This window comes from Myotis lucifugus, unplaced genomic scaffold (genome assembly GCF_000147115.1).
Source record: "Myotis lucifugus unplaced genomic scaffold, Myoluc2.0 scaffold_171, whole genome shotgun sequence".
Lineage (NCBI taxonomy): Eukaryota > Metazoa > Chordata > Mammalia > Chiroptera > Vespertilionidae > Myotis > Myotis lucifugus.
In genome coordinates, this window is record NW_005871219.1 from 312366 (window position 1) to 325472 (window position 13107).

General features: G+C 37.9%; 1 protein-coding gene across 3 annotated transcripts in view; it reads right to left on the reverse strand.

Annotated features, from left to right (window-relative positions):
- The window catches only part of BMT2 (base methyltransferase of 25S rRNA 2 homolog), a 126076-nt gene that overhangs the window by 50181 nt on the left and 62788 nt on the right, over positions 1 to 13107 (reverse strand). For 2 of the 3 annotated variants that reach the window (XM_023760063.1, XM_006096220.3), the window contains exon 3: positions 11113 to 11283. The exons of the other annotated variant lie outside the window; for it this stretch is intronic. In XM_023760063.1, the coding sequence (XP_023615831.1) occupies positions 11113 to 11283 (171 nt within the window). The remainder of the gene's footprint in view (positions 1 to 11112; positions 11284 to 13107) is intronic. 3 annotated transcript variants of the gene reach the window in all.

Below are 13107 nucleotides of genomic sequence, written 5' to 3' on the forward strand. Positions count from 1 at the left end.
ATACCCAAATAATATTGTAGCAATAATGGAAACATTTTAAATGTAAGAAAAAACATTCAGAAAACCAACAAATGAATAAAACAACTGTTTGTATTTTTGGACATTTCCTCTGAGTCCTTATCCATATGCAAGTATTTTATAAAGTTGTCATTGTAATGGTTTTAATTCGGTTTTCACTGCTTCAGTTGCAATTATATTGTTCATTTTGCCAACATTTATTGAGTTCCTACTATGTGCCCTGCATCAACTGAGATCAAGAGAAACACTTTATATCTCCATGAAATTCCATATAAGCAGGAAGAAAATTAAAGATAAAGGCAAACTAAAAAAACAACAACACTCAATGAGATACAAGAAAACTCCGGAAGCAGTTCAATAAGTTCAGGAATAAAATCAATGAACAAAAGGAGTACTTTACCAATGGAACTATAAAATAGAACCAAACTTAAATTGTGGACCTGAGCACTCAATAAATAAGAGAAAGGAAGAATTAAAGAGTACAAGAGAGAGTTGGGAAGCCTTAATTCAGAAATCTAAAAATGACTCAGGAAGAAGAGGGAGAACCGAGAATTTAAAAAAATAAACAAATGTTATAGGAACTATCTGACTCCATTTGAAAGGTCAATACAAGTATAATAGATATTCAAAAAGGAGAAGAGTGGAAGAAGGGAACAGAGAGTCCATTCAAACAAATAAAGACATTCTCCAATATATTAAAACTGTTAAAAGTTAATGACAAAAAAAATTCTCAAGGTAGCCAGGAAAAAATAAAGACTGTAACATGTAACCATTACATGATCATCAGATATTTCAGCAGAACCTTACAAGTTAGGAGACAGTACAATGAAATATTCAAAATATTGAAAGAGAGAACTCACCAGCCAAGATTAGTACATCCAAAAAGTTATCCTTTAGATATGAAGGAGAAATAAAGGCTTTTCCAGACAAACAAAAGATAAGGGAATTTACCACCACAAGACCTGCAATACAAGAAATGTTGAAAGGAGCTCTTCTAACTAAAACAAAATGATAAATTTATATAAAACTTTGAGTAAGATGACTAACAGAAAGAAGCAGAAAATTGAAATTCTAATTCAGAATAAGATATTAAATCCTTAATTATAACACGAAGGATAAAGAGGCAAAAAGCATTTAAAAAATTATAACTTCTGTGATTTGGAATCAAACACAAGCCAAAAAAGAATAATTTGTGACAATAAAAACATAAGAGGAGATGAAAGGGGACAAAACTTGCATCGTGACTGCCGATGCAATTAGAAGAATAAGGTCTTTGTATGTATGAAACAAAATTTTTACAGGAACATAATAGTAACAACGAAATAAAAATTTAGAACTGAGATATATAACATAAAAATAGAGGAAAATATCTTAGAAAACAACCAAAGTAAAATAGAAAATAGAAACATATGGGAATAGAAACACAGAATAACCTGAAAATAATATATAAAATGGCTATACTAAGTCCCCATATATCAATAACCACCCTCAACATAAATGGACTGAACTCGACAATTAAAAGATACATTGTGTGGTGGGAAAACAATGCAATATACACATCATGTATCATAGAAATGTATTCTTGAAACCTATATGATCTTATTAACATATGATCTTATAACAATGTCATCACAATAAGTGTAATTTAAAAAAAAGAAAAATATATGGAAAATTAATTTTCAGAGAGGAAGGAAAAGAATCGTGAAATATTTTTGTGATTGTAAAAAAGAAAGAACTCTTACCATTCGCAACAGTATGGATGGACCTGGAGAGCATTATGCTAAGCGAAATAAGCCCGCTGGAGAAAGATAAATATCACATGATCTCACTCATTTGTGGAATATAATGGACAACATAAACTGATGAACAAAAATAGATCCAGAGACATAGAAGCATCGAACAGACTATCAAACCTCAGAGGGGAAGGCAAGGGAGGATGGGGGTGGGGGTAAGAGATCAACCAAAGGATTTGTATGCATGCATATAAGCATAACCAATGGACACAGACAGTAGGGGGGTGAGGGCCTGTGCTGGAGGACAGGAGTGGCCAGGGAGAGGTCAATGGGGGAAAAAGGAGACATGTAATTCTTTAAACAATAAAGAATTAAAAAATATATATATATTAGCAAATCACATCCAGCAATATATTAAAAAGATCATACACCATGACCAAGTGGATTTATTCCAGGGATGCAAGGCTGGTATAATATTCACAAATCATATAAAAAAATGATACATCATATAAGCAAATTCAAAGACAAAATTCACATGATCATATCAGTAGATGCAGAAAAAAGCATTTGACAAAATCCAACACCTATTTTTGATAAAAACTCCCTGCAAAGTGGGAATACAAGAATTATTTCTCAACCTACAGCCAACATCATACTCAATGGGCAAAAACTAAAACCATTTCCCCTAAGAACAGGAATAAGAAAGCAATGTCCGCTTTCACCACTCATATTCAACATAGTACTCGAAATCTTAGCCACAGCAATCAGACAAGAAGAAAACATAAAAAGCATCCAAATTAGAAAGGAGGAAGTAAAACAGACCTTATTTGCAAAGGACATGACATTGTACATAGATAACCCTAAAGACTCCACCAAAAAACCATCAAATTTAATAAATGAATTTGGCAATGGGGAAGGATAGAAAATTAACACCTGGAAATTGATGGAATTTTTAAACCCCAATAATGAATTCTCAGAAAGAGAAATTAAACAATCACATTTACCATTGCAAGGAAAAAATTAAGATACGTCATTTTTTCATACAACTAAACCAAGGGGGTAAAAGACTTGTACTCAGAAAACTATAGGATGTTCTTCATAAATCTTGACATGTGCATGAAACTGAAACCATCATTATAGTCATAATGCTGACCATATCTGTCTCTGTGTAATTGCATAATGACCTCTTTTAATCTGTCCCTGTTCTTCACAGCTTTCCTAGTTTCCATGGATTTACATTCCATCTTCATAGAGAACTTTATTTTTCTGCTTTAGTTTATGTTTCATACAAACTTGGAGTTTTATTAAAGTTACACTAGTAACTCATCATTTTTTCTGATATTCTTATCATTGATATATCACCATCAGTTTGCCCACTTTAATAAATGTTTGGTTATTTCTGATAAAGCTAGTACAAACATTTCTTTATAGTTCCTTGTATGTATATAAGTGTTATTTACCTTTGTCAAAATTTCAGTGCACAGTCTGGGGTTTTTGAGTTCATGAATGTTTAAATTTACCGAGATTAGCAAATTGGGATCTAAATGGAGTATACCTCCAGGGCCGGTGTGGCTCAGTACTTGTCCATCATCTTGTGCAGCACAGGGTTGTGGATTTGATTGCCAGTGGGGATATGTGCCTATGTTGTGGGCTAGATCCACAGAAGTGGGTGTGCAGGAGGTCACTGGCCAATATGGCATTCTTCCATCAATGTTTCTCTCCCTCCCTTCTCTCTCTAAAAATTAATAAACTATTCTTTAAAAATAAAAAATAAATCTATCCCTAGCCGGTTTGGAACAGTGGATTGAGCGTCAGTCTGCAAACTAAAGGGTCCCTGATTGGATTTCGGCCAAGGGCACATGTCTTGGTTTGGGGCTGAATCCTCAGTAGTGTGCATGCAGGAGGTGTGATCAGTGATTCTGCTTCTCCCTTCCTCTTCGAAATTAATAAGGAAATATGTTTAAAAACAGAAAACATCAGTGTCTATGAGCATGTCTCACTAAGAATGGAGTGACTCACCCAATAGACAAGCTCTATGGTATGCTAATAATAAAGATTGTTTTAAAAAAATAAACCTTAACTGATTTTGCTTTTTGGCATAAATAATCAGAAACAAAAGGATATAACAACAGAGGCATGATATAAAAATGACAAAAACATTATATGAAAACAACAAAAACGTGATTTAAAAACAACAGTGATGCAAACAATGACTGATAAAGTGAGTAAACTTATTCTAATATCTCCCTATACACCGTAATAAGAGTGAAAACACTTTCAGAGTGCTTGACTAATTTCCTTTGTGATGAAGTACTTAGAACTTTAACTGTAAATGTGAAATTTGGGTTACTGTAGTGTTCCAAACAATAAAAGACATGCAAAAAAAGTTAAAAAAAAAAAGAAAACTATAGGATGTTGGAAAAAAGAGATAGAGGAAGATATAAACAAGTGGAAGAATATACCGTGTTCATTTATCGGTAGAATGAACGTAATAAAATGTTCATATTACCCAAAGCAATCTATACATTCCATGCTATCCCTATTAAATATGGAATATTTCACAGATCTAGAAAAAACACTCCAAAAATTTATATGGAAACAAAAAGATCCCAAATAGCCACAGCAATCTTGAGGAAAAAAAAAAGTTGGATGGATCACAATACCAGATATAAAGTTACCATATACTACAAAGCCACTATAATCAAAACAGCCTAGTACTGGCACAAGAACAGGCATATGTGCCAATGGAACAGAATAGAGAACCCAGAAAATGACACAAGACATTACGCTCAACTAATTTTTGATAAAGGAGGCAAAAGCATACAATGGAGTCAAAACAGCTTCTTCAATAAATAGTGGTGGGAAAATTGGACAGATATATGCAAAAGAAATGAAACTAGACCACCAATTATAACATACACAAGAATAAACTCAGAATGGATAAAAATTAAATGTAAGACGTGAAACCATAAAAATCCTAGAAGAAACCACAGGCAGCAAAATCTCAAGACATCTCTCCTAGAAATATTTGCAAATACATCTCCTAGGGCAAAAGAAATTATGAGGAAAATAAACAAATGGGACTACATCAAAATAAAAAGCTTCGGCTCAGCGAAAGAAACCACCAACAAAATGAAAAGGGAATCCCACTGCTTGGGAGAACATATTTGGCAATGATCCATCTGATAGGGGGTTAAAACCCATAATATATAAGGAACTCATACAACTTAACAAAAGGAAGACAAACAATCGAATTAAAAAATGGGCCCTGACTGGTGTGGCTCAGTGGATAGAGCATCGGCCTGCGGACTGAAGGGTCCCTGGTTCGATTCCGGTCAAGGGCATGTACCTTGGTTGCGGGCACATCCCCAGTAGGGGGTGTGCAGGAGGCAGCTGATCGATGTTTCTCTCTCGTCGATGTTTCTAACTCTCTAGCCCTCTCCCTTCCCCTCTGTAAAAAATCAATAAAATATATATTTTAAAAAAAAATGGGCAAAGGACCTAAATAGACACTTCTTCAAAGCAAACATACAGATGGCCAGGAGATACATGAAAACATGCTCCAAGTCACTGATCATCAGAGAGATGCAAATTAAAACGACATTGAGGTATCACCTTACACCTGTCAGAATGGCTACCATCAACAAATAACAAATAACAAATGACAAGTGCTGGAGAGGATGTAGAGAAAAGGGAACCCTAGTACACTGCTGGTGGGAATGCAGACTGGTGCTGCCATTATGGAAAACAGTATGGACTTTCCTCAAAAAATTAAGTATGGAATTGCCATTTGACCCAGTAATCCCACTTCTAGGAATATATCCTAAGAAACCTGAAACGTCAGTCACAAAGCATGTATGCACTCCTGTGTTCATAGCAGCGCAATTTACTAGAGCTAAGATCTCGAAACATCCCACATGATCATCAGTAGATGAGTGTTTAAAGAAGTTGTGATACATTTACACTACAGGATATTATGCAGCAGTAAAAATGAAGGATCTCTTACCCTGTGAGACAGCATGGAGGAACCAGGGGAGTATTATGCTAAGTGAAATAAGCCAATCAGAGAAAGACAAGTATCACATGATCTTACTCATATGTGGAACAAAATAAACTGATGAACAAAATAGATCCAGAGACAGAAGCATGGAAAAGACTGTGGAATCTCAGAGGGAAGATGGGGATGAATGGGAAGAGATCAACCAAATAACTTGTACAATCTATAGTAATAAAAGCGTAATATGCTAATTAGACCAGATGAAGTGGGGCTGCATGGGATGCCCGGTCCCAGGTGCCTGCCGGTGGCCGGAGGGAAGCCCGGGTCCCAGATGCCGGAGGGAAGCCGGTGCTGGCAACTGGGGGAAAGAAGGCCTACTCTTGCATGAATTTTGTGCATCGGGCCTCTAGTATACTAGGATGCATAACCCATGGACACAGAAAGTAGGATGGGGAAGGCCTAGGGTGGGAGGTAAGGGAAGGCTAGCAGGAGTATATGGGGGGAAAAGCGGGACATATGTAATGCTATAAACAATGAAGATTTAAACAAATGAAAAAAAAGAATAAAATAAATTATGAAGAAAAAAATTTGTAAAGAGTTATTCCTAAAGTTATATGTAGTGCTACATTCATTGTACTTTTATTCATGGTATATAGCCAAAACATGGAAACTACTGCGTGTACTTCAATAGATGATTGGATAAAGAAGATTTGCTACATATGTACAGTGGGATACGACAACATAAAAAAACATGAAATATTGCCATTTGTGACAGCATGAATGGATCTTGAGAGTATTATGTTACATGGACAATATTCTCTTAGACAAGTCAGATTGGAAAAGGACAAAAGTCATATGATTTCACTCATACATGAGATATAAAACAAAAAGCAACAAATTAACAAATAAAACAAACAAACATATCCATAGATACAGACAATAGAATGGTGGGTTAGCAAAGGGGAAGACAAAGAAGGTACATGGGGTTTGATAGAGGATGGGGCAAAAGTAGGTTTACAGTTGTTCATATGGAAGATACAATAATCCTATACAATAAAAGCCTAATATGCAAACCGACCGGACGGCAGAATGACTGGTCGCTATGATGCACACTGACCACAAGGGGGCAGATGCTCAATGCAGGAGCTGCCTGCAGGCCCCAGGCCAGCCAAGACGGGTGTGAGTGGGGGCCCCCCTGATCACCCCGCTGGTCGCCCCACAGAGGGAGGCAACCAGTGTTGGCAGCGGCCAGGGGCGGGGCCAGCCAGCAGTGCCAGGCCGGCCAAGGCAGGTGCCAGCAGCCCCCCCCCCCCATCGCCCCGCCAGTTGCCCCACCGATCGGCCCTGATCACCGGCCAGGCCTAGGGACCCTACCCACACACGAATTTCGTGTACTGGGCCTCTAGTTAATAAATAATACAAGAATAAATTTTTTGTTTTATGTATTCATAACTGTAAACCTACTGTGGCTTTACCCTGTATATGGTGATGAAAATAGATCAGATTTTGGGTAGTGAGTACACAATGGAATATACAGGTAATGTATTACAAAGTTGTACCCCTGAATCTTATATGCTATATATAACTAATGTTACCCCAATAAATTAAAATCAAAGGTAAAGTTCTTTTTATAACATTTTTATTTCTTTAAATATATTTTTATTGATTTCAGAGAGGAAGGGAGAGGGAGAGAGAGATAGAAATATCAATGTTGAGATAGAACAATTGATCAGCTGCCTACTACACACACCCCACTGGGAATAGAGCCTGCAACCCAGGCATGTGTCCAGACCAGGAATTGAACCTAGACCTTCGGTTCATAGGTCGAAGCTCAAGCACGAGCCACTGTGGCCATTTTATAACATTTATAAAAGAAGGAATCTGAAAAATGAATGTGCAGTAGAGTTCTGCAATATTAAGTAAATAATCAAATCCATTGAAAACTTTTAAAATTCTATGTTGGCCCTGGTCGGTGAGGCTCTGTTGGGCAATTGTCCCATGCACTGAGGGGTTGTGGGTAGGATTCCCAGTCAAGGCACATTCCTAGTGGCTGACTCAATCCCAGTGAGTTGGGGCATGTGGGAGGCAGCCTATCAATGATTATATATCTCTCAATGATTTTTCTCTCCCTCTTTCTTCTCTTCTCTAAAAATCAATGAAAAACCATATTTAAAAAGAAATAAATAAAATTATACATTGCAAATTCTATTCTAATGATATAATCTATTCTAGGTTTAAGAAAAGTTTTTAAAATAATTATTCAATTCCAATGAAATTATCCTAAAAGAAAACAACGAAACTAGACAGACAAATATCCTAAATTGAAAATCATTATATACAACATCTACTGTCATTACCAATAAAATGTTTAAAAAAATAATGGAATCACTTAACCAAGGAGGTAAAAAAGATCTGTACTTGGAAAACTATAGAACATTAAATAGAGAGATAGAAGAGAATCTAAACAAGTGGAAGAATATACCGTGTTCATGGAGAGGTAGCATTAACATAATTAAAATGTCCATACTACCCAAAGCAATCTATAGATTTAACGCAATCCCTATTAAAATACCAACGGCATATTTCACAAATCTAGAACAAACACTCCAAAAATTTATATGGAAACAAAAAGACCCCAAATAACCACAGCAATCCTGAGAAAGAAGAACAAAGTTAGAGGGATCACAACACCAGTTATCAAGCTATACTACAAAGCCACTGTAATCAAAATAGCCTGGTACTGGCACAAGAACAAGCATATAAATCAATGGAACAGAACAGAGAACCCAGAAATCGACCCAAGCCATTATGCTCAATAATCTTCAATAAAAGAGGCAAGAGCATACAATGGAGTAAAGACAGTCTATTCAATAAATGGTGTTGGGATAATTGGACAACTATATGTAATGATATGAAACTAGACTTCCAACTTACACCATACACAAGAATAAACTCAAAATGGATAAAAGATTTAAGTGTAAATTATGAAACCATAAAAATCCTTGAAGAAATCATAGGCAGCAAAATATCAAACATATCATGTTGCAAAATTTTCACTGATACAATGCCTAGCGGAAGAGAAACAAAATAAACCGACAAACAAAATGGGTGCAGAGGCATGGATTCATGGAACAGACTGACATACCTCAGAGGGGAAGTGGTGGAGGGTACAGGAAGAGATTAACCAAAGAACATATATGCATAACCCATGTATATTGATAATAGTGTGGGGAAGGCCTGTGGTGTGGTGGGGGCTGGGTGGAGTGGGGTAAGTGAGGGGGAAATGGGGACATCTGTAATACTGTCAACAATAAATTTTGAAATAAAAGCTGTCTTCTGTGAATATGAGAACTCTGCATGTAATCTTTTTAAAAACAAATTTAATAAATTTTATGCTATTTGTAACACTTAAAAAAAGAAATTCTAGGGTTGACATTTTCTATATTTATCAATTTTTTAACCAATATAACTATAATTTCTTACACTGGTCAACATTTATAAATATTCATCATGCCTGAATTATAGGATGTTCAGTTAGTTTTTATGCTATGTAAGCTTTGTAAATAAAGGTAAAGATGTGTTATCTTCCTACTGAACCTATAAAAGGTATGTTAATTTTTCAATACAGTTGCTTTTAACTAAATAATATTTTCAAATTGTGTAAAATCAAAATAACCAAAGGCTATTTTGTTAATATCTACAGATTTCAAACTATTTTAAGAGGGTACTTTATTTTCATGATTATCTTTCAGTGTCTACCAAGAATATTTCTAGAATTACTCAAGTTTTACATCTTCAAGAGATTAATAAAATATAATTTGAAACCACAAATGTATTTCCATACTAGAGTGTTTAAATAATTATTACACTACTAATAATTAACTGGATCAGAATACTCATGTACTTACATATATATATACATATATACTCAATAGAGTACTATTTAGCCATTGAAAAGATGAATATCCTACATTTGTGACCACATGGATGAACCTTGAAGGCATTATGATAAGTGAAGTAAGTCAGACAGAGAAAGACAAATACTGTATGATCTTACTTCTATGTGGGATCTAAAAAACAGAGATCAGATTTGTGGATGCATGGGGAAGGGGGTGGGGGATGTAGGGGACAGGTGGTAAAAGGTACAAACTTTCAGTTATAAAGGTAAGTAAGTTCTGGGGATGTAATGTACACCATGACTATAGTTAACAAGTACTACATATTTGAAAGCTGCTAAGACAGTAGTCCTTAAAAGTTCCCATCATATGAAACACATTTAAAATTATGTGAGTTGAGGAATGTTAACTATTTCAAGTGATGGGTGTTAATTAAACTTATTGTGGCAATCATTTCTCTCTCTCTCTTTACACACACACACACACACACACACACACAGGCCCGATGCAGGAAATTTGTGTAAGAGTAGGCCTTCACAGCCTTGGCGGCTGCCTCGATCCTGCCCTCGCAGCCAGAGCAGCTGCCTTGATCCTGTAGCTGTAGCCCTGGCTTCATGTGGAAGGTCATCCTGAAGGACGTCTGGATGGCCGATTGGTTAATTTGCATATTATGCTTTTATTATTATAGCCATTATGTCATACACCTTATCCTATATAATAAAAGGCTAACATGCAAATTGTCCCCTTGACTGGGAGATCGACCAGGGGGCGGGGGAGGCTGACCAATTGCCCACGGCCTCTCCCCCTGGCCGGCCCCGCTCCCAATTACCCCCCCAACCATGATTGGGGGTAGGGCCAGTTGGCCAACTGCCCTTGGTGCCTCCCCCCGGCTGGCCCCACCCTTGATTAGCCACCCCCACCCTGATCAGGGAGGGCCAGCCTCGTGCACTAGGCCTCCAGTACTTATATAATATGTCAATTATATCACAATAAAACTAGAAAACCACTCATGTACTTATTAAATCAAATTTGTACCTCTATGCATACATTACTACCAGATTTTCCTATGAACTGTAAAATAATCACAATTGGTTCTATTAGTAATCTTTCATTATTCCTTGTGATTTTTTAGTAGACAGCAAATTTAAACATAACTTAATTGGATTTTCCTGTTTTGACTTTCTGTATTACCATAAGCATAATTATTATAATATTTAATAAACTAGTGTTTCTCATTTTTGGTGAAGACAACCTATGTTATAGAGTCATTAGTTTTTCAGATATCCCTTACAATTTTATGCCCGTTTTCTACCTAGTAATATTACAAATCTGTACTTCTCAGCTTAATATATTACTAGTGGAGCAAGCATCCTGCCCACTATTGGGTGTAAATCATCACACTATTTTACATTATTAACACAGCTACCCAGGATAATGTTAGCAATTGAAGTAGAAAAAGTATACTTACTCAGTTATAATTTCAGAATTTGTAAAGTTGAGGTTGGTTAAATGACCTTCAAGTTTAGACTGTTCATGTGTATTTAAGGCTGGAGTGGTCTTGGTGGCAAGTACAGCTCTTTTTTTATCTTTTTCAAGTGCTTTTCTCTTTCCACCATTTTGAAAATATTCTCTGCATATACTACAAGGAAAATAAAGTTATATTTAAAAACACTAAGTATGAATATAAAATAAAATGAAGAAACATCAGGCTTTATTATTCAAAATGGGACACTTTAAAATTACAGATTCCTATTTTTAAAATGTCACAGAGAGGTTAAGTTTGAGAATCCTGTAGCAATTTCACATTTTTTAAATTATCAATATACAAAGCACAATCATAGATTATGTTGAATACATAAAAATTATGCTTGCCCTGGCTGGTTTGGTTCAGTGGATAGAGCATCGGCCTACAGACTGAAGGGTCCCAGGTTCAATTCCAGTCAGGGGCACATGCCCCAGTTGTGGGCTCAATCCTCAGTGTGGGGTGTGCGGGAGGCAGCCCATCGATGATTCTCTCCCATCATTGATGTTTCTATATTTCCCTTCCTCTCTGAAGTAAAAATAAAATAAAATACACACACACACACACTAGAGGCCTCGTGCACAAAATTGGTGCACTTGGGCTGTGGGGGGGGGGGTCCCCTCAGCCCAGTCTGTGCCCTTCTTCGCAGTCTGGGAGCCCACAGGGGATGTCCGACTGACGGGGAGCGGGCCTAAGCCAGCAGTCAGATATCCTTAGTGCTGCTGCGGAGGTGGGAGAGGCTCACCAGCTGTGAGCCCGGCTTCTGGCTGAGTGGCCCTATCCTTGTGGGAGTGCACTGACCACCAGGGGGCAGCTTCTGCATTGAGCATCTGCCCCTTGGTGGTCAGTGTGTGTGTGTTACAGCAACTGGTCATTCTGCCATTAGGTCGTTTTGCATATTAGCCTTTTATTATATAGGAGGATATGTATATTTATATAAAATATGCTTTTCAGGAACACAGATGTGTTCATATATATTGCTGAACTTTATTCTTAACTGAAACATAAGTTCTTCCAGAAAAGCTTAAATAATTCCGCTATTCAGCTACAGCTTACAAAAAAGAATAGTAGTCACAGTTAATTATGAGCCAGTTATGCTGGTATTAGACAAATATCCCAACAGTTATTTTTCAGGTCCCTTCTGGTTTATGACAGTCAGGTTGTTAACACATTCCCTTATGCACCTGCATGTAAGGTGCATAAGGGAAATGAATGCAAGATGATTATAGTAATCAGTCATTAGCAAATGTAGTTCGTTATTAGTAATCTACACTAATAAAAGAGAAACATGGTAATTAGCGTACAACCGCTACCCTTCCCATTGGCTAATCAGGGCGATATGCAAATTAACTGCCAGCCAAGATGGCGGTTAATTTGCATATGTAGCCCGCAATGCTGGGAGGCGAAAGGGGAAGGAGGGAAGAAGCTGCCTGCCGCTGACTGCATCGGCAACCCAGGTGGCAGCCAAGAGCCAGAGAACCGAGCTGCCTTTGCTCGGAGAAGCCAGGCCGCCTTTGCCGGCTTCTGTGATAGGAGAACCTGGCACCTTTGCCGGCCCTGGGCCAGTAATCGGACACCAGTGATGGGAGAACACCCAGAGGCGGGACCAGAGGCCAGCTGCATAGCTGCCTGGGGACACCATCCAGTCCCCGGGGCGATGCAGCCAGGCCCCAGCAGGATATCCAGAAGGCGACCCAGGCGCCGAACCTGCGTAGCCGCTGGGGCATGCGATCCGGTGCCTGGCTGAGGAGACCAAGGGGCCAGGGCTGTGTCGCAGCTGGGCACGAGATCCGGTCCCTGGGGCTACGGAGCCAGGCCCCAGCAGGAAACCCAGAAGGCGACCCAGGCTCGGGAACTGCGTCACTGCTGGGGCACGCGATCCGGGCGACTCAGCCAGGTTCCCAGTAGGAGAATCCAGAGGGCGACTCAGGCACCGGGGCT